Source organism: Pectinophora gossypiella, chromosome 18 (assembly GCF_024362695.1).
Source record: "Pectinophora gossypiella chromosome 18, ilPecGoss1.1, whole genome shotgun sequence".
NCBI lineage: Eukaryota > Metazoa > Arthropoda > Insecta > Lepidoptera > Gelechiidae > Pectinophora > Pectinophora gossypiella.
In genome coordinates this window covers 13,241,221-13,263,817 of record NC_065421.1, presented here as the reverse complement: position 1 = coordinate 13,263,817, position 22,597 = coordinate 13,241,221, and the positions used below count along the sequence as shown (strand labels likewise).

At 41.8% G+C, this 22,597-nt stretch overlaps 1 protein-coding gene across 1 annotated transcript; it reads right to left on the bottom strand.

Annotated features, from left to right (window-relative positions):
- Positions 1–1,842: 1,842 nt before the first annotated feature.
- Positions 1,843–22,260, bottom strand: LOC126374848 (structural maintenance of chromosomes protein 2). Its single transcript, XM_050021595.1, has 22 exons — positions 21,982–22,260; positions 21,600–21,749; positions 20,197–20,358; positions 18,781–18,891; positions 18,435–18,556; positions 17,446–17,602; positions 16,286–16,477; positions 15,617–15,752; positions 14,804–14,979; positions 13,594–13,777; positions 12,406–12,479; positions 11,775–11,921; positions 10,822–11,043; positions 9,980–10,122; positions 9,707–9,806; positions 9,077–9,189; positions 8,403–8,631; positions 7,546–7,740; positions 6,610–6,810; positions 5,771–5,986; positions 4,304–4,513; positions 1,843–2,726 (listed from the first exon to the last, which is right to left on the bottom strand). The coding sequence occupies exons 1-22, from the start codon at positions 22,147–22,149 to the stop codon at positions 2,613–2,615; spliced, it is 3,522 nt and encodes a 1,173-aa protein (XP_049877552.1). The 5' UTR covers positions 22,150–22,260; the 3' UTR covers positions 1,843–2,612.
- Positions 22,261–22,597: the final 337 nt, after the last annotated feature.

The following is a 22,597-nucleotide window of genomic DNA, read 5'->3' as shown; positions in this document are numbered from 1 at the left end:
TAAGTGATCAGCCCATCGCGCTATTTGGCCGGACAAATGAGGAGCGCTGTGTGCTCTCATTTTGGACGAGAGGACCACAGGGTCATCTGAGAAGATTAATGTTTGAGAAAAATAAGAGTGGTATGCGGTCGCATTTTTAGATGAATTGCTTTGACGTGGCATTTTTTAACCCCCCATAGAGTAGGGTCGTTAGGATTCGAAAATTACGTCTGTTTTTTTAAATCTTTTATTTACTTAAGGGCTTTTAACAAATTTTGTGATGCTAGCTAGCCCCATCAATCAAGACTGTTACGACGCACATGCCGTTAGCGCCTTGCCAATAGTTAAGAGCAACGCTAATCACAAAAACATCGCGTTACTTTCCATCAGGCGTAAAATCTGAATACATCACATCTCATTCGACCGTTATTGTGATAGGACATAACAAAGTAAACCTATATCAAACCCATTGTATATTTTAATTGCCTCCACTTATGTTTTAAAACAACGTCCTTAATACGCTCCTGACCTAACAGCAGGAATAAACGTTAGTTGGAGAAAACGTAATGGAATTTTTAACTGGCAACGGCTTGCTTGTACTTGTTGGATTTATTATGCATAAGATATACACTTGACGGAGCTCTGCTGAATAACTTCGTAACGTATCTAAGTAAGTAACTACTAAAATAATTAAAAAAAAAACGTCATAGAAGGGAATTTAGAAGGAAAGAGAGGAAGGGGAAGACCAATAAGAGCGTACAAAGAGAAGACGAAAATAGTGTCTTACTCGTTATAAGGAAGTCAAAGAATTGGGCAACGTAAACCAAATTCTCAGGATATGTTGCCAGCAGTGGATTTATCAAAATATATTACCTATTGTAAAGTTTCAATTTATACTTTTTACTAAACGAACAAGCCCCTTATTTTACCTAACGTGTAGTGTTAAAGTAAAAGCATTTACTTGAAATAATATGAGCTTTTATTGATATAAATCTTAGCAAATAACAACAACTCGAGGCACGCCCATGAAAACGTGCCATAGAATCCATAGATCCGACACCCGTCAAACTACTTGTATAATAACTAGGCAAAGGTTTATTACATAAACAGCCAACATAGAGTTTGTAAACTTAGGGTTTGTATCGTTAGCCCGCGTAGAGTTAGAAGCTTGGCTGTACAAGAAATCTGATAACTTATTGATATTGCGATCGATACGATATCGTCTTGGCACATTTTACATGAATAATATGTTTTTGTTGGGATCAACTACGTATATACTGTGTTTGTTTGCATGTTTGCTGAATAAATTATTACCGCACCCTCAGTCTGTCGCGCTCGCACTAACGTGGTATAGCGGCTCAATCTTCTTATCGTGTGGGTTGTGAGGTGCAATACCAGGCTCATCAACCCTAGTGACAGGATTATGATTGAGCCGCCAAAGGCCCATAGCATGGCTCATGTAACGATTACTCTCATCAGTAAATAGTAACCGGGACCAACGGCTTAACATGCCTTTCGAAGCACGGATCATCTTACTTTCGGACAAACCAGTAATCAGCCTGTAATGTTCTAACCAAACTAGGGATCACAATTTTTGTGATATGTCGCCACCAGGATTCGAACCCGAGGCTTCCGGGTCGTGAGTCGAACGCTCAACCACTGGACCACAGAGGCCGTTACAGCTCACAGTAAGATGAGTTTTTTTTGTATGGAGCATTCGTGGTAAGGTAAAACACCCATCTTCGTACTTCAATAACAAGTGTAGCTGTATTCATTCTGCATTAATTTTGTGATACAAAATCACAAAATAAATTCACTGCAGATAGGTAAATGTAAACTACTGGGAATAAATAAAACAATACATTACTATTAAAATAATGTATTTTATTCACTTTGTACAACTTAAGCTAACTTAATTGCTAGTTACTTGGGTTTGCTCGAAATTCATTACCGAGCAACAAAAATATATTGACAACATGGTGTCCATTCCAGAGACATTTTTATTTTAGCTCGACAGCTTCAATAATAAAATGATCTTCTGTAATTCGAATCGAAGGTTACCGATTCTCATGGTCCCAAAGAAACGATACCATTACCCACACATTACTATTCGAACACTAGAGTAAAAGGAAAACTAATTGCTATAGAAAAAATAACTAAGTCAAAGCCAAAAATACAGGTAAAAAAATGTGGTCAATTTTACCCGGGTTGAAAGAAATCGAGGTTTTGTTGAAGAAAATTATGATTAATAAAATATTTACATAAATATTAATGATAAAGTAAAATGTGATTTTTTGAAAAGGCGTAGTTTTCACTATAAGGATATTGAAAACCGCCGATCCCCGTGTAAAGCGCGATAACGCTAGGGGGATGGAGCGTTGACAATAAAATCCATATATGCATTTATACCCGTATTCCAAGATGGTCAACTCGACTTTTCCTCCACTAAACTTGGCCTCAGCTGAACACTCCTTTGTACTCACTTGACTACTTTACTGAGTGGAGTGGAGTTTGAGGTTTTCCTTGAGGTCGCATCAACTAAGGACGGAGTCGACGAAAGTTGGAGTTAACATCTCAAGATACGTGTGTTAGACTTCATGGACTTAGCCGTTCAATTATAGAGGTATTGCAGTTCATCGGCGTGGGTTGACGGTGCGTTGTACAGACGACATGCCGTCCACGAACTTGGTCCGGAACAACACATTCGCGTTGTTGAACATCCCGTCCTTCAGGGAGACTATTATGAACTGTAAGGAAAAGAAATACGATCAGTTATTATATTTAACCCTTTCACGGACAGAGATCTTGGGTCATTGATGGTTCATAATAGGTCACATGACACCTTGGGATCGGAACGTCATTAGACGTTCTGTCCTTGAAAGTGTTAATGAGCTTTATTATAATTTGGGGGATGCAGCAAGCATTTTAGTAGAGTGATGACGCCTATGCACGGGCATTCATTGTGAATAGCGTTCAACCTGTATGTGGTGAAACCAATTGGGTATTAGACTGGGTCAAAGATAAACTATAAAATGCTAATCTAGAAATAGAAGCCAATCTAAAATTACCAAAAATCAGTCTCATTTTACTTTTCGACTTATTTTCGAATTTTATTTATAAATTAAGTAGCAATAAGTACGACGTTTGATCGTTTTTATTGATGACGTTATAGTCCGGCAATCTCGTGCGCGACCCTCCTGCGGGGCGACAGACGGTGGCGGGGACGGGGTAGCGCGTCATCATCTTGACATTCTAGAACACGGCTGCACACGTAGAGAAGTGTGCCAGAATAAATCTTGCGATAAGTTGTACTTACTTGTGATATAATATATGTAGGAGTGAATAAAAAGATAGAACTATTTTATTTTATTTTTATTATTATGCTTGACGACCAATTATTAGGAAAACTAAAATATTAATAGATTGTTTTATTATAAATCAATTTCCATATCGCTTTCATTTTCACTCTCCGTTTGATATTCTTCGTCACTTCTCTTTGATTTCTCCGTGTTTTGCTCATTAATTATTTATGTACAACCTCCTTAAGTTGTCTTGAGATCGCCTCACTCATCCTCAGATATTAATCTCGTGTGCGTCGCCCTCAAAGTAGTACAGATTATGAAGCACGTGTTGCCGCTTCGGCTGCGCGGCCGAGACTGCCGTACTTGACGCGCAGATGCACGCGTTTCCCTTCCCCGCTACACCACCTGCTACCCGCTGACATCTTAGCTACCCCGTCCCCGCCACCGTCTGTCGCCCCGCAGGAGGGTCGCGCACGAGATTGCCGGACTATAGAAGACAGTATTTCCATACCAACTCCAAGGAAAACTTTTGTTTTGACGTTTCGTAATAAATTTTTTCGCCGCGATTGCAGTAAGATCGATGCTTTCGAAATGTGGTGTTGGCGTAGGTTGCTACGCATGCCTTGGACTGCGATGCGTACGAATGAGTCCATATTAAAAGAGCTCAAGATCACGATGCGGCTCTCCTCAATATGCCGGAATCGTGCCCTAAGCTTCTTCGGACATATTATGCGGTCTCCGAAGCACAGTCTGGAGAAGCAGATCATCGTTGGGCAAGTGGATGGCAAACGTGCGCGAGGGAGGGCGCCTACGAGGTGGTCTGACATCGTGAAGAAGACGGTGGGCGGCAGCATACAGAGGGCGGTCCACGCAGCATATAGCCGTACCGAGTGGAAAACCATAACCTGTGGTCGCGATCCTCAACAGTGAGGGAACGACGAAGAAGAAGAATAAGTTTTTCATTTGACTAGGTAGTCAATTTATTTTGAACTTAGTTATCGACCCAATTATAAGGAGATTACCTGTGAGTGCCTGAAATGTTCTTTGAGCATCTGTCCGATGTTCTGCGTGTGGCTGAGGTCGAGCGCGGCGTCCACCTCGTCGAGGATGTAGAGGGGCGCGGGCTTGAACAGCAGCATGGCTAGTACAAGGGACAGTGCTACTAGAGAACGTTGTCCCCCCGACAGCTCGCCTAGAGACTCCTTCCATGTGTTGTTGAAGCCAACTTTCACCTGGAATAATGATTTTACTTAACCTTACATACATACATACATAAACTCACGCCTATAACCCACCGGCGTAAGCAGAGACTATAGAATTCCATTTGCTTCGATCCTGACACACTTCTCTTACTTCCTCCACATTCATCAATCGCATCATACACGCACGCCGGTTCAGAGTAGATCGTATTAAACCTTTTCTAAGGACATCTCCAATTTGGTCAATGTAAGTCCTTCTAGGTCTTTCTCTGCCAGCCCTACCATCAACTCTCGCTTTGTATACCGCTTTAGCAATTCTATTATCCTTCATCCGCTCTACGTGTCCAAACCAACCTAACATTCCCTTCTCAATCTTAGTCAGTATATCGTCTTTTTTACAACAACATCTCAACTCATCTTTACTTAAACTTACAGACTAATAACGAATAATACTGGGTTTTCGCCATTTTTTTTTTCTTTATTAGCGCCTCCAAGCGACGAAACGCGGAAACATCGCCCTATTCTCTTTCTCGTTCGCGCAGCGACGATAGGCATGTGCGAGAAGAGAAAGGGAACAGGAAGTGGCGCGAACATACCAATCAAAATTCTAAACAAATAATAATTATGGCGCAACCAAATACTAATAATAATAATTATACATTGAATGAACCGAGTAGATATGCAGGAAACGATGCCAATAACAAGTTCCTGCCAATAGAAATAAAGATAGAAATAGAGAAAAAAGGAAAAGCGGGTAAAAACAGAACATCTTCAGGTTAGTTCGAATCAGGTGGCTTAGTAAATCCTATTTATTAATTTTATTTAGTATAGTATAATATGAGTACATAGTATATATAGCATTAGTATATCATAATATGAGTATATAGCATATTATAAATTCTTGGTTCTCAAAAAGATCATGAATGTGTTAAAATTTTGATAGTGAGTTAATTGCTTTATAACGGCGTCCATGGTCCAGTGGTTGAGCGTTGGGCTCACAATCTCGTCCTGAGTTCGAATCCCGGTGGAAGCACACTGAAATCACTTTTTGATTCTGACTGTCCGAAAGTAGGATGATTCAGGCGTGATATGATGCATGCGGTGTCGGACGACGCTCAGTAGGTAGGCCCGCTACAAGGTGGACCGACGATTTGGTGAAGGTCGCGGGAAGCCGCTGGATGCGGGCAGCGCAGGACCTATCGTCGTGGAGATCCTTGGGGGAGGCCTATGCTCAGCAGTGGGCGTCGTACGGCTGATGATGATGATGCATGCATGTAGGAGATATTATACCTCGAGTCCGTCGAGGACGGTGAGTCCGTCCGGCGGCTTCAACCGCGCCTGCGCCCCCGGCAGCAGCGTGCTGAATATAGAGCCGAAATCGCGGTTCACTTGTTCGCACGCGGTCACTAAAGTCTTCTTCTTCTTCTCGTCCAGTTCTGCCATCACTTGCACCAGCTTCGCGCGGTCCGCTTCGACTATCTTCTTCTTTCGCATTACGTCTTGGTACTGGAAAAATAATATAAAAAAGATTATTCATCTACTGCCCAGAACTCACTATAAACAAGATCGGTAAAATACAATATTTTCTTCTCGCATTCTTTGGTGGCATGTTAAGCCGTTGGTCCCGGCTATTGGCCGTAAAAACACCTCCACCAACCCGCAGTGGAGCAGCGTGGTAGAGTATGCTCCATGCCCCCTCCAATTGACGGGACACCTGTGCCTAGCAGTGGGACGTATATAGGCTGCTTGTGTTATGTTGTATGTCTCGTACTCTTTAAGTCTCATCGGGATTGAAAATATCAATCCCACGAGATCCCGAAAATTTCGGGATCGCCGCGGGATCTCGAATTTGCGATCTCGAGTCGGGATCGCATTCCCTAGTCTTACCCCATATAAAAATGTCATGGTTACCGTGACGCCCTACCGCGGTGCGAGCGATACAGATAGTCCACGTGCGCTCGTTTACTTCGCGTGTATTGGCAAATAGAGTTAAGTCAGACTCAGAGGTCGACGCCCGATAGGCACGCGCGGAGTGTGAGGGAGGGCGCGGGGCGGAGAGTTACCATTCTATACGCAGTCCCGCGGCAGCTTATGCCGGCGCTGCTGCAGGCACCTGAAAGTACACGCACCTGTTCCTCCTCCTTGCCCAGCAGCGTGTGTGCCCGCGCGTTGAGCCCCCGCGCCAGCTTGTCCCGGCGCTGCTGCAGCTGCTGCAGGCGCGGCCCGGCGTGCGCCGCCTGCCGCGCCTCGAACTCGTACATGCCGCCCGCCGCGCCGAAGTACTGCTTGTCCTGGACGATCCAACTGTGCTCGGCTTCGAGCGACCTTATCTGGGGAAAAATGGGGAGAGGTTACGCGCTTGTTGCTGATGTTTACAAACGATTATACAGGGTCTCAGTGACATCGTAGCGAATACTGAGGGGGATGATTGATATCAACTCAGCATCTTAGTCCGAGTCAACCCTCGAAGTTTTCGTTACGGTATCACTAACACCCATACCTACTTGTACGACTACATGTTTGAGGGACACACTGCTTAGCGGAGAACGAATTTAGTACCTAACGTTCTTGTTGGGTTATGTTCGAACTATGTAGAATGGCATCTAAGCTGAGCGATGAGTTTCTTGGACCTTATATAGTGTAAGTTACCTTGATTGTTATGGTTTTTCTATTTTATTATTTATTTAGGTGAGTAGAAATATGTTTAGTAGATAAGCGCATCTCGCCATCAAACGTAACAGTTTGGCGGGTTAATATTGTTAAGAAATAAAATTGTACTTACCAATTTAACAATAAATTAAAAAAAAAATGTATCTCATCGCATCGTAACGAATACTGAGAGGGATGATGCAGCTCATTATTCTGAGTTAATAATATTAACTAAAATTGATATTATCAATTAAAATTGTCGATCACAAAAGTATAGAATTAAAAATAGTACAAAAAAAACTAAAAATTTCATCAATTTTGCGACGGAAAATTCCACTTGATATTAACTCAGAATCATGGTTTGAGTCATCCCCCTTAGTATTCGTTACGATGTCACTAACACGCTGTATACTCACTCGCTTCTCGCAGTCTTTGCTCTGTGCCTGTAGCTCCTGAATCTTGAAGTGCAGCTCCTTGATGTTGAGCTCTATGTTATTGTTGCTAACTGCAAGCTGCTCCTTTCGTTTCAGCAGAGACGCTATGTCCGTGCTTCGAGCCGCTATCTCCGCTTTCTGCTTCTTTATCCTCGTTTGCATTGCCTTCACTGCTTCCTGTTGGACAAAATGAGAGTAAAAATTATAGTAGTAATAATAATATATATAATTAAGGTCAAAAAAATTATGTAAGAATAGCAATTATCAATATATATTAGCAATTTTTTTCGTGTATGTTGTTTTTATTATGTGTTTTGTTTGATTGTAAGTTGTGTGTTACTCCGTGTTTTAAATTATATATTTGTTTTGTATTTGTTACTGTGGTGTCCCTTTATAATAAACGTTTCTTTCTTTCTTTCTTTCTTTCAATTTTGGTGGGTTTAACAACTAATAATACATTTATACTACTAATGGATTTTATTTGAAACAAAAGTCTTCATATTTTTTTTGCTGATACACTATTTTGCATGCTTTTTTTCGCGCTTGTGTATAGTATACACTGAAACTTGTCTTTTTTTGTATTATAACAACACCGTTTTTTCTGTCTTCTACCCCTATAACATGACGGCGACGGGGTGTTGCTTTTTCTATAAAGTTTATTTAATTCAGTTCTTATTTATAAATTCAAGCATGCGATTTAATTTATACATCACCAGAGACGCACAGTCTGTTGCCGAGTTATAGTTAATGCACACACCGCTATTAAGAACTTTTCGTCATTAGCGTTCTTGTTCTATCTACTATAGTTGTATATCAAAGTATATGTGGTGATGCGTTACCGTGGCAGCGGCATGGTCCCTGCCGGCGCGGCTGAGCCCGTCGTGCAGGTCCCCGGCGGCGGCCGCCGTCTCGTCCAGCTGCTGGCGACTGCTGCTCACAGCCTGCTCAAGCTCCGTCACTTCTAAGCGCAGAGTCTCGAACTCCTGCTCTCGTTGCTTCCAAGCGTCGCTGTGTTGCTGAGCTTCTTTCTTCGCTTTTTTTAGAGCTTCCTCAGCTTTCTTGAATTCTCTACAAGCGATAGATCAGGTTTGTAATAAAAATAAGCTATTTTACAACTTAGTCAAGACGCAACTCTGCATGTTGCGAGCTATGGGGAAAAGTGGAGGAAGAATAACAAGAAAGCGGACCATGGCGCAAAACAGTAGGATTCACGCTAGGAAGAGGACAATTTAGTCAAATAAGATACTTTTTACGAAACGACAAAACGAAAATTTCGAGAAACGTCCGGGTGATGTCATCAATTAAAATTCGAAAATAAGTGAAAAATATTTTTTTGCTTTTTTTTTTTTACTGCCTTCTATTTCTAGACTAGCATTTCACAATGTATCTTTGACACAGTAAAATCTTCTCTTCTATAAAAATCGGAACTACGTAAGCGGACCCCATAAAAAGGAGATAATGCTAGAGATGACATAAGAAGTCGCGGTTTAGTGGGTAAGGGACAGCTGTTTACCTCTCTCTATGGCCTTTGATGTCCTTAACCTTAGCTTCGAGTTCTCGCGCCCGCGCAGCCGTCTCTTTCTGCTTCTCTTTGTCTCTTTCTACTGCTGCTGATAGTTCTGTCACCTACATGGCAAAGAGATTCTTTAGAAAATGATTAATTATTTATTTGTTTTTTATATGCGGTTTCTAAATGTAATAGATAATATGGTAGTTTTATGTTATAGGTTAATCCAGGTTTGGGGAGAGGCGAGTTACAGGGGCTGTAACCTGGAACCTGACAGAGGGCAACACACTACCTGAGGGTGAGAAGGTAAACTTATCGACGCCATATTGGAATCTCGTCGGATGGCGTCGAGTCAAACAACCCAATACGGGTGAAGACCTCAACAGTTGCAGAGGCGAAGATGGGAGCCATCGGTACGGCAATGCAGGACAGAAGGGGTAAGTCAGAAGACCTGCAACCTGATAGAGGGCAGCAATAACTGTCAGTACTATTCAGAGGCGGATGACAGGAGTCCTAGTACGGCTTTGAAATAGACTACTCTGGGCGCCATCCCACTGGCGTCAGACAGAGAGCCTTTTTTTCCGTAAAAAGTAACATGGAGAATGCTACACCGACAAGAGCGTGGCAAAAGGTTACCTGTGCGCGTAAGGTCTCAATCTCAGCGTGCATCTGCGCATGCGTGGTGGTGGCGATGCGCGCCTTGATCACTTCCAGCTCGTGGCTCATCATCTCCAACCTGGAAGAACATCTCTTTTGTATAACATCTACGTATCTCTATAACAACATCTCTTTTGAATCACAACTCTTTTGTTTCGATTTGTTCTTTTTTTTTTGTTGCTTATTGCACCATAGTATATTTGGATCTTGTGAGAAACGGAATAACGCTAGGGGCATGATGTTGGTACTGACCTCTGTTGTTTGGTGTTGAACTGTTCTGCAACGCTCTGCATAGCGTTGAGTTCCCGACTGAGCTCCTCAAGCTGCGAGTTGGCATGAGCTAGCTCCTGTTCCAGACCCTTTAACTCTTGTATCTGAACTAGGATTGAACCGCCCTGTTGACAATCAAAACCTTATTTCACTCATAACAACTATCTTCATTATTTCATAAGTGAGTGAGCGAGATTGCATCATATGTTGTTGTGGCGAAGGAGTACTGCCACCGAAGGTGGTTTTCGGGCCATGATGCTGCATGGTGAAAAACAAAACCCCATGACATAAACTTAGCGCAGCAGCAAAACTGATAGCTTATGTCGGAAATCCTTTGGGTAATAATTATTTTTTATGGTAAAACACATAAAACAATATGAATTGTGTGTGTGTGTGTGTGTGTGTGTGCGATTTCCGACATAAGTTATCAGTTTTGCTACTGCGCTAATTTTATATCATGTCAAATTTAGCATAAAATAAATTGGCAACACTGTTTTCGGAGTACTGAACAGAGCATAGTACCCCACTAGCTAGTAGTAGTAAGTTGGAGTGCGACTAGGAATATATACAAACCCGCAGTATTTCTCTCTCTATTTAAGAGCTGCGCTCTTGTCGGTGGAGTAATCGCTATTCCTCTCTTCTTCCCGCCAAAACCTTCACCTCCCGATACGACACGACCTGCACCTTCTCTTTTATTTGTTTCATGAATATTCTCCTAGGTCTACCCCTTCCTCTCTTCCCTTCAATTTTTCCTTCTATAATGTTTGTTATTGAATCACAGTATTACCACGCAGGAAATGCAAATTAGTAAGTGCGGTGTATACCTTAGCCCGGGCGCCTCCGGACAGCGTGCCCGAGGGATCGTAGACGTCTCCGTCCAAGGTCACGCAGCGCCGCTTCACGCGCGGGTGGAACGTGACGCGCTTGGCCGTGTCCGCGTCGCGGCACACCAGCGTGCTGCCGAACACCCACGACATGGCTGGACGCAGCCGGGGGTCGAACGTGATCAGATCCAACGCCAGCTGCACGTTCTCTGGACCGCCGCCCTGTTGAAAATATAATATACACTTAAAGAAGTATTTTATTATCTCGCTGGCTCTACGTATGGAAAAGTCACTAACATCCTATAATCAAGTAGATGTCCGTCCGGTGCGTCGGCACCTTGTAGTAAATGCGTATATATTAAGTTATGTATGATATTTTCATAGGATTGTATGCTGGCTACATGTTTGTCTTTCTCCAGGAGAGAGGAATCATAGACTGAAATACAAGTATTTTATATACGTAGTCAGCTATGGTACCTACTCAATTATATTCATGTCAATTATGCTTAACTTAAGGAAAACTATGTGCCGATATTTTTGTCAATAAATATTATTATTATTATATTATAACGTTCCCACAAAATAAAATGCTGATGATTGATGATCTGGCTGTTCAAATAAAGTGCAATACCGGTTGTAAAGTGTCGTTACACGAAATTTGTATTCGAATTATGTTTGGATCATAAATGATTATGGCGTGCTCAGCGGTGAAGTAAAACATCGTGAGGAAACCCACATTCCTGAGAAATGCGTTTCGGAGGTATGTGACCTAACCTGTATTGGTCTGTATGGTTCGGAAGGTCAGACAGGCAGTCGCTTCTGTAAAAAACCGGACCTGACAAATCTTCAAGTTAGGTAAGCAGACCCTGTGAAAAACGGGATAATGCTAGGGAGATGATGTTCCTGGACTTAACACGGGGTGTTAGGGATATGACAAGGAGGATATTACTCACGATCTCCTGAGCCAACCTGACTGTGTTGGCGTCGATGACGTGCCCGCTGATCTTGTTGAGCGGGATGATGGTGGTGCGAGTCTGGAGGTTCCCGCGCTGCAGCAGCAGCTTGCTGGTCACCTCAGTGTCTACCACCACGTTGTACAGCTGGGGGAACAATATAGTTGAAAAATGAAAAAAAAAATGAAAAAATGAAAAATGTTTATTTTCTTTTACAATAAAGCCTTAACTACTGGTGGATTGGGGTCTCCATTTAAGCGTTAGTTACTTCATTTACTTCGCCAAAAAAAAAAGTTGTGTTAAGTCAAGAAAAATGGGAACGCCATAGCGATGTGTTTGCAGTCTAGTATTTCTAAAAACGATCAAATTTCTGTTGGAAATATGTCCTTTGCAAATGAACACAGACAGAAGAACCTTTATTACTACTGCTCAAATACCATAATGGCGGTCGTCCGCGCAGGCAGAGTCGCTGGTTGTCATGGTTACGCGCATTCCCCCTCATACCGCACTTCGATTGAGACCCAATAATTTATTACTACTCATTCAAGGATTTTCCGCGGTTTTTATTTATAGTGTATTTTAGGTAGTGTATTTTAATAGGTATTTATGTATTTATATTAAAGTAATTTACCCTTCCACCGGCTGCGGTTTCCAAAGCCGTACAGAATACTGGATCGGTAACATCGATCAGTCGACATACAGTACCTAAAACAAACATTTAATTTAATTAATACACTTTATATATCGTCATTATATAGTAACAACCACGTAAGTGCCTTTATTTATAGGCGCTTACGTCGTAGCCCAATTGGTAGAACGCTTGCCCCCAACTTTTGAGGTCGCTGGTTGGAATGCAGCACAGGCCTAAACCAATGATTGTCGAATTTTTTTTCGAATTCATATTTGGATTTTGGATCATAAATGATTATCACGTGCTCCGCGGCGAGGGAAAACATCGTGAGCAAATCCACATACCCGAGAAATGCATTTGTTTGGAGGTATGTGACCTAACCTATATTGGGCTGGTTTTCCCTTCGCGGGTTGGAAGGTCTGACAGGCAGTCGCTTCTGTAAAAAACCGGACCTGTCAAATCTTCAGATTAGGTAAGCGGACCCTGTAAAAAACGGGATAATGCTAGGGAGACGATAATTCTTATATTATCTAGGCTATTCGACCCCACTGCTGCGCAAAGGCCTCCCATTGATTTTTCCACTCCTCTCGACTTTGCGCGATCTCCGGCCAATCCCTCTGAGAAGCATTGAGGTCACCCCCTATGATGATTCTTTATTCTTATTCTTTAATACGTTGACAGTCCAATGCAGTCCAGTCCAGTTCATATACGGGTCATGACGGACTAGCTCCATACGTCAGAAATATTATAAGAAACGACCAGGTACGCACTAAGGGCGGGTACTCCACTTAGATCCCGGGTAACTTAGCGAAGGTTTCAAATTCAAATTCAAAAATATCTTTATTCAGTAGGTAACATCACCACACAACACTCAACACTTCAACACCAACACTTCAACACTTTGAATCGTCAATTTTTACATAACGAACGTCTCATCCGCCTAAAACTACTGCAGCTTCTCACAACCTGTATAGCCGGGGAAAAGAAGCTGCAAGAAAAACCTCGGCACAGGGCCGTGATTTCGACTGTCCACCTGTTTGAAGGCTGAAGTGACTGAAGATTTAGTAAAAATATTAAAATAATCAAAAATATGTGTTTATTCAGCTTTACTTTTTCAATAAACTACAAGAAAGTCAAAACATTTTGTATGGGTCAATGAGTTAAAAATAAAATGCTTTAGGTTCTTACCAAAAACTCTGCGACTGTCGAAATTCGGCTGCGGCGGTGTGTATTGGAAGTCGCATCGCTGCAGCCTCACAGAGAGGTTGTCTAGCGCGTCCCGCTTGCGGCGTATCTCGTGTTGCAGTGTCCGCACTGACTCCTTCAGTTGGCTGTTGCGTTGCTCGCTGAAACTCATGCGGGAGAGTTCCTCCTGGGGAAAGAACATAACGTAGCAGATCGGAGTCCATAAATTGGAAACAGTCGTTTACGCATATCTAGTTTTTAGGACATTATGATCACCCGGCCGGCTTAATGACGATCGAAAGAATTTCGCATGGACAGGAGGAGGACCCGGTGGTGTAATGGTTAACATTCTCGTCCTGGCTTGTCAAGAGCTGCGAGTTCAAGTCCCGTCCGAGTCAGATTTTTTCGATTTAATTTTCTCTTTGTAAGTATAAACCTCATAAGGTTGCCATAGCGCGTATTACAAATACAAATAAACTCTGTAGGTACCTTGTCATCATCACTAATTTAAGAGCCACGCTCTTGTCGGTGCAGAATTCTCCATGCTACTTTTTTAGGAAAAAATAGGGCAGTGGACCTCTGGCCTTTCGCCCAAACTAACTGCCTACTGTAACTTCATGATTTTAAACAAATCAAACATATTTTGTAACACATACCAAGTTATCTAATCTATGCTCTAGCACTTGTATTTAGTTATTATTCTGAGGTAGTCTATGATTATTAGTGGCGCCATCTGTAGGAATATTAACAGCGGAGGTAGCACGCGATTGGTGAGTTACATTTCCGCGCAAATATAAAACAGAAAATGTGACGGAGGCGGGAAGATAATACTCCCTCCAGTGTTTTGGGACATTCTGATGGTAGACACGAGTAAGGGAAGACACAAAACAAGAAGGAACCGTCATACTTTGGGGCACAGCTGAAAATCGACGTTGTGGCTCTCCCTCAATGTCGGAGTGTCATAACATATTGCTGAGCTGACGTCCCTTTTTAGAAATAAGGTTTAATTATTATGTTCACTCTTACTGTGTACCTATACCTACTTATATCTAAAATAAATTATTTCTATTCTATTCTACTTGTGTAACTGGTATTCTTCTTCTTTGCGAGTCGATGGCGATCGATACTAAATTTTTGCTGACCAATAATTGGCCACGCTTACGGCATTGTCAGTGGCTTCTGGTATTGAGCAATAATGAAAAACCAATGTTACCCTCAACTTATCCACTTGCGCCTGCTGCCGCCCGATATTGTCCTGATCCTTCTGGTACTGAGCGCTGCTGGATTTAAACTCTCTTTCCAGCGTCTTAAGTCTGTCTTCTGCGTGGCGCTTCTCCATCATACTCTGTGTGATGCGCGTCGACGCCTCCGACGCCTCTTGTTTTGCAGCTGGAAGTCAACACATACACACATACATACATAAACTCACAGCTATTTCCCCTCGGGTAATCAGTGACTATGGAATTTGCATTTGCTTCGATCCCGACACTTCACACTTCTCCACACTTCTCTTCCTTCCTCCACTATCAAGTTTTAGATAATTCAAAGTCTACGTTCAATAAGTTAGCTTTAAATCGTAGAAAACACTTAAAATAAAACAATTCTAAATACTTTAAGTTTCACATCCATGCCATATTTTTTTTTTCAATCAGCGTTGTGGCATTCTGTCGTGGGAATGACAACATTTTCCTGAGCTGATGTTAATTTTTAGATATTACCTCCAACAGACAATAATTTCGCGGAACCTTATTGACCCGTAGATTCCTCAGAACCTTAGAACTCAAATTCAAAAATATCTTTATTCAGTTGGTAACACTGTAGAAAAAGTACTGCAGCTTCTCACAACCTGCATAGCCGAAGACAGAGACGTTCTTAAAAAAAAAATCAAAATATTGTATAAAATTCAGTAATTTAGGTAAGCGTGATCCATCCTAGACCACATCGTCACTTACCGCGGTGAGATTGTCAAACACGAGCCTATTATATAAAAAAAAAACAAATACATAGGCTAACTCGCTGTACCAACCCATAAGTTGATCCTGTAGTGAATCACTGGCGTCTTCCTTGCCGGAGCTGATAGCCAGGAACCGTTCCTGGGCCTCCGCTAGAGCTACTGCACTCGCCTCACTCGCCGCGCGGAGGGACTCAAACATTGATGATACCTGATGCATTACAACAAAGGTTATGTATTGGAAATGTTTCGTACATTTGTCTACTCTATTAATTAACGGCCTCCGTGGTCGAGCGCTTTGAGCTTTGGCCTCACGATCCGGAGGTCCCGGGTTCAAATCCCGTTGGGGACTTATCACCCGATTATCTGTAAAAGATGATTCCGTGTTTCGGAGGGCACGTTAAGCTGTTGGTCCCGGCTATTAACCGTAAAACAGCCTCCACCAACCCGCAGTGGACCAGCGTGGTGAAGTACGGTCCATACCCCTTCCGGTTGATTGAGGGGAGGCCTGTACCCCAGTGGGACATATATAGGCTGTTTATGTATGAACTTTTACCATTAATAAATGACTTACAAATACACAGCTAGCACGAGAGTATTAAGTTAGTTAAAAGATTATTTATTTTGCTGTAATTTCACAGTTGCAGTCATACATACATAAACTCACGCCTATTTCGCACTGGGGTAAGCAGAGACCATGTATTCTATTTGCAGGATAATGTAGGCTATAATAAACTTCATCACCTCTCCGAGCACGCCCTTCTTGGCGTTCAACGCAGCCTCGTCGTCCACGAGGGCGCGATGTAAGAGCCGCGCGCGCTTGTCATGCGCACTGACTGCCTCCTTAGCCGCCTTGTGCGCCGACGACAGCGATGCTTCCGATTGCTCAAGAGATTGGAGCTCGCCTTCCATTTCTTTAAGTAGACTGCCGCTTTCCTGAAATGTTATTACATTTAAATAAGATGCCAGAAGGTAAAAATATGCTGAAGTACACACCGGACACTTCGTACAAAAATCTAATTCTTACCGTGTGCCGCCTACGTAAGTGCGAGCGAGACAATCCGCGCGCTTTCTCCCTCACTTCTTAGCGGCTTACGGCCATTTAAGAATGAAGACTAGGGGGGTTTAAATGGCCACATCGAAGCAATTCATCTAAGAAAGCAATATTGCTATTTGACAGTTGTTTGCATTGCGCACTTACTTTTATATGCGCAAATAGGGGTGAGTTCGGCGCCCGAAACGAATTCGATAGGGATGTATTATTTCGTGATGTTTAGAAGATAACCGTGGTGCCGTAGTAAGCGAAATCTTACGACAATTTGCCGCCAAAGGATGTTTTCGGGGTACCGAACTTAGCCACAGGTTGGTAGTGTGACTAGGGATCAGCGACCTAACAGTTTCATGTTGAAAGTTGTATATTATATGCGTCGAGCTGTGAAAACTTCGTTAGCGCGTTTTAGGCCATCTGTCAACGCCATCTGTTGCGTGTGGGCGGCACTAGCTGGTCAACTAGTTGGGTCCGCTAAATCGCATTGGCATACGACCACGGCAGTGTTAGGCCTCAGCGAGCGGGGTACAAGCGGTGCGCTCTAGTCGAGCGGTGTCTCTGCGTTTGAAACTGGCCTTTTTGTTTCCTTTGTTCATTACAGGGATTCAGATCTTCTTTTGCCCATAATAAATCGTACGAAACAAAAGAACTACAATCGAAAATGCGTTGTCACCGTTTCGACATCGCGTTCATTTGAGACACAACTTTATACCGCCGCAACACAGCGCGATTTGGCCGCTGGCATCGAGAACGGAACAGCGGCCGCCGCGCCGCTCCCCGCGCCGCTGTCGCCGCCGCGCCGCTGCCGCTGTCATCCAGTTTGAGCCCTTATTGTTCAAGGAAAGGAGTAACGTACCTCGTCAAGTTTCCGGTTGAGTTCAGCGACCTGTTTGTCGAGGTCCAACGCCTCGTTCTTGTTGTTCTTGATCTGGTCGTGCTTGCTCTGTATGTCGTCCTGCACCTCGGTCACCTTGCCTTCCGCTTTCTTCGCGTCCTCTTCTGCTGTTACGTATCTGTGCAAGTTTTTTAATTACTTATCACAAGTCATCGGATATTCAGGCGCTTATTTACCTATAGTTCGGTGGTTGGCTAATCCCCCCCCTCCCCCCCCCCCCAATGGAAAATAAATGAATATGAATAGCACTTATATGTATTTCAAAAATATCCGCGAAACGGAAAGCCTCGGACTTTCCCTCGGAATAATTTGTTTTATGGAAACTTAACAGTTAAAACATCGTAACGTTATATTCAAGCTCGATTTTGTTATTATGAAAATAAAGTGTAAGAAGCCGCTTCCATACTTGAAGTGATGAAGTCTAGACAAATAAGCTAAGTTGTAACCAACACAAGCTCACGACTATATCGCAATTGGAGTAGTCGCAGGTACCAAGTACCCACATTCTGTTAGACCAACGTGGTAGGTGGTAGTATCGTATACATAATAATGATCGAGCCAACTGCCTACAACTGAAAACTGCACTTGAGACATCATCATCATCAGCCGTACGACGCCCACTGCTGGGCATAGGCCTCCCCCAAGGATCTCCACGACGATCGGTCCTGCGCTGCACTTGAGACCATACGATCAAAATCGGAGAAAGAAATCTAGCGTTAATTTTCTAAATAAAATAACTTTACTATCCTTACTGTTTGAGGTTTTCGATGTTATTATCATAATTAAAACACATAATATCGGGTTCTTACCGAGTTATTATCAGAGATGTGAGACTCCCAGTATTTCAACACTGTTGCAAGTGCCATGATCACGGGACAACGGGACGGGAGTCTCATATCCTGGTAATAACGAAGTAAGAACCCGGTATTATGTTATTTAACTGAACTTACTTCCAAGCTACATAAAGCCTGGTAAGATTCTCCAGTTCTCTAACAACTTTCTGGTACTCCTGGAACTGTGAGCGCTCATCCTGAAGCTTCTGTAGTTTAGGTGCTATGTCTTCTTTGATGATCTGTAAGTAAGATGTTTTTTTTAATATAGGTGGCAAACGAGACGGTTCGCCTGATGATAAGCAAGTACCGTCGCCTATAGACGCGACACCAGGGGGTCACAAGTGGGTTGCCGGCCTTTCAGACAGGAGTACGCTCTTTTTTAATAGCATAACATAACGGTCCATGGGCTTCTAGAAGGATAAATAAAGGAATTAAGCACAATGTCATTAAAATAACCACATACATCATTAAGCTCTCGAAGTTTAGCATCTTTCTTCTCAATAGTCTTCTGTGCTGCTTGCTTCTTGGCTTCATACATTCTTGTACCTGCTGCCTCTTCTACCATTGACAGAATCTGTAATAGAAAATTTACTCATTTATATGGATAGTTTGTCTTCTTAGTTCTTCTCTCAAGGGGGTTGTTGCTCACGATCACGGAGGCCCCGGGTTCGAATCCCGGTGGGGACATATCACAAAAATCATTTTGTGATCCCTAGTTTGGTTAGGACATTACAGGCTGATCACCTGATTGTCTAAAAGTAAGATGATCCGTGCTTCGGAAAGCACGTTGAGCCGTTGGTCCTGGTTATTATTTACTGATGTAAGTGAGTAATCGTTACATGAGCCATGTCGGCTTTGGCGGCTCAATCATAACGCTGACACCAGGGTTGATGATCCTGGTATTACACCTCACAACCCACACTATAAGAAGAAGGGGGTTGTGAGATCTATGACCAACCTCATCAACCTTGGTGAGTATTGAGCCGCCGAAGGAGTAAGGTAGCGCGCTGACAGTCTGTCTCACATGCACGTCGTTAGACGGCTCAAGGTACTGTGACTACATAGAGGAGTTTGAAGGCAGAAGAAACTACCCAATGATCCTGGAATGCGTGGGATTTTCTCTTCTCTGGCCTTTAAACGCACTTAATGGGTGCTCTTGTATTTTTTTATTTTTTTTCCCTGTCTAACTTGCGATCGGTTTTCCAACCATAAGCACTTTTTTGCTAAGCAGTATTGGCGTGTAAAGCATACCCGCCCATTGTTGGGATGCCTGCATGTAGATTACTGTAGATTGCTACAGGTTATCCCAAGTGTAGGATCTCTCTTGTATGACGAGCATTCTACCACTCGGTTAGCTAGTGATCTAACTGTTTCAGGTATCACGCAAAATAGGCGCTTACACGCCGAGTTGCGTACTGAATCATTGGGTAATCCTAACCTGACATTTGGTTTCCATAAAACGGAAATAAACAATATGATTCAAATTCAAAAATATCTTTATTCAGTAGGTAACATAGTTACACTTTGAATCGTCAATTTTTACATTTATAACGAACGTCTCATCCGCCTAAAACTACTGCAGCTTCTCACAACCTGTATAGCCGGGGAAAAGAAGCTGCAAGAAAAACTTCGGCACAGGGCCCTAGACGTTCTTTAAAAAAATAAACATAAAATATTGGTATACAATTGAGTAAGTTAGCTGCCTAATATCAGTTCTCAGACAGTTAATCCCATGCATTCATATCCTTTAAATAATCACTAACTGTATAATAACCTTTTTTGTAAAGTTTTTGTTTAACTACTGTCTTAAAACAGTTGAAAGGCAAATTCTGAATGTCAATGGGAATCTTATTGTAAAAACGATTAGAATATATATTACCTCTGGAGGCTTCATATTGAGCACTTTAGTGATCCTTCCCTGCATAATGAGGAAGTGAGGGTTGTTTACGTTGAGCTGCACCGAGCAAAACAGGTCACTGACCCGCTTGTTCTGCACGTTGATACCGTTTATCATGTACTTGTTCTTTCCGCCCATTACTACCTGCAAGTTTACAGTGAAAAAGATTTTATGTTTTGAAAATTTTTTTATTAGCAAAAAGTTTAGCATAACAACATAATAAAATTAAAAAAAAATTGGATAGATGTCTGCTCATTGGCAAAAACCGCTCCCAATCTTTTTCACTCTCCTTTGTATAGAGCCACTCTCATCCAGGAATAGCAAAGCAGAAGAAAGCAGAATAACCCTTAACACGACATAGACAGCCTTATGTCCCACTGTGAAGCACAGCCCTCCCCTCAAATAACTTAACACGAGACTTTCATGTTTTATAGAAGTGTGTTAGTGCCAATGAGATTGATCCTGTGACATTATTTTGTTAAAAATACAGTGTACATTTAATAAATAAACATATGAACTAAATGAAATTATTCCGAAAAGAATCTAGAGAATATTCATTCATTATGGTGCATCAACAGCAGTACATACACAAACACACAAAATAAAATACACATAGGAAAAGTTCCAGTATGCCTGCCAATTATAGACACACACAACACTGACTAAAATAATAATAAAAAGTAGAAACTAAAGTTAACAAATTAAAAAGAACAGTAGTAAAATAAAATTTAAAAACATAGATCATGTAAACTTTCTTTAAACAATATATAAATGGTATGAAAAAAACAAAATGAAAACTAAAACTACTGCAAAATAAAACTTAGAAATAGGTTCGTAAAAGTACATAAAATTTTTGGTAGTGTGGGATAAGTTACAGCATTTTACTTTTAAATTGAATAAATAAACTGTGGTGGATATCCACATCACAGTTGTTTAATTTGTTGAACTTCAACAATATTCTAGAAACCAGATTATGTAGGCCTAGGGTAGTTCTAGAAGGATAAAAAGAAGTTGCTTTGTGTAAGAAACTGTGGAACTGATAGATTAATCAATCACCATCAATCAATCTTAGTTTTGGACAATCAGGTGATCAGCCTGTAGTGTCCTAACCAAACTAGGGACCACAAAGTAATTTTTGTGATATATCCCCACCGGGACATATCTGGTGAATAATCCGTGCTTCGGAAGGCATGAGTCCTGTCAGGGGCCTCTGGTGGCTCAATAGTAGCCCTGACACCAGTGTTGATGAGGTTGGTACTCCAACTCACAACCCACACCATAGAAGAAGATCAATCAATCACAAACACAAGTGAAGTGATAAGCATGCATCAGAACAAATGCTATTTGTGCTTCCAAATGTTAATAGTACAAAATGCAATACAAACCTGTCGGGTAACAGTAATCTCATCATGGTTCTCGTAACCAATAGGAGCCTGCCTCTTGTCTTTGTTGTCAAATGTGATGCTGACCGTAGCTTTAATAATACCAGCCTGTCCATGCTTGTAGATCAACTCTTGAAGACTTCCCGCTCTTACCTATAACCAAAGAATTATTTTATTATGAAGATATTTTGTTCTATTTTTAATTATGTTGAAAACTGAGAATATCCTGAGAATATCCTGAGGATTTAACGTAACTCTCTGTAGTTCACCTGTAGAAATTCAAAAAACATAAGTAAAGAGCGAACATACGGTCACTTTGGCGGGAGACATGAAGATTGTTTACATAAATAAAAATGTAACAACACACGTTACACGGGACACTTACGTTAGATAAGTTTGTAATTCCCAACACAAAACATATGGAATCCAATATATTCGACTTCCCAGTGCCGTTCAGGCCGGTTATAGCGTTGAATTCAGGATCAAACCCTGTAATCTCGACGCGATTGCCGTAAGACTTAAACCCGTCCAGCACAATGGACTTGATATACATGGTGCTAAGAAACCATTAATCAACGTTCTGTTGAGAAATCAGGGTATTTATCGCCAAAACACATGTAAATTCAGTATAACTCCGAAAAAGCGGAAAGCGGGAACCGTTGCAATTTACAATTTTTGTTTGACAATTTTGACTTTATTTTTTTTTTTCACGCATATGAGTAAAGATGTGCAAAACGAAATACTGTAATCGATTCAAAAACTGAGCTACTCAATTCATTGACTCGAGTCACTGTTTCTTCTTTTTCTGCTTTTCTTTCACATCTTACAAAATTTGAATAGGCAAAAGAGGCTTCTAATTCAAATTAAAATGCTCAGTTAAAATGCCTGCTTGTTGGCTGTCTGTCAGTCTTTTGTTTTTGTGCTACTTAATTAACGAAATTGATTTTTTTATATTTATCTTAAATCGATCGATTATAATGTAAATCACATGTGCTTTGAAA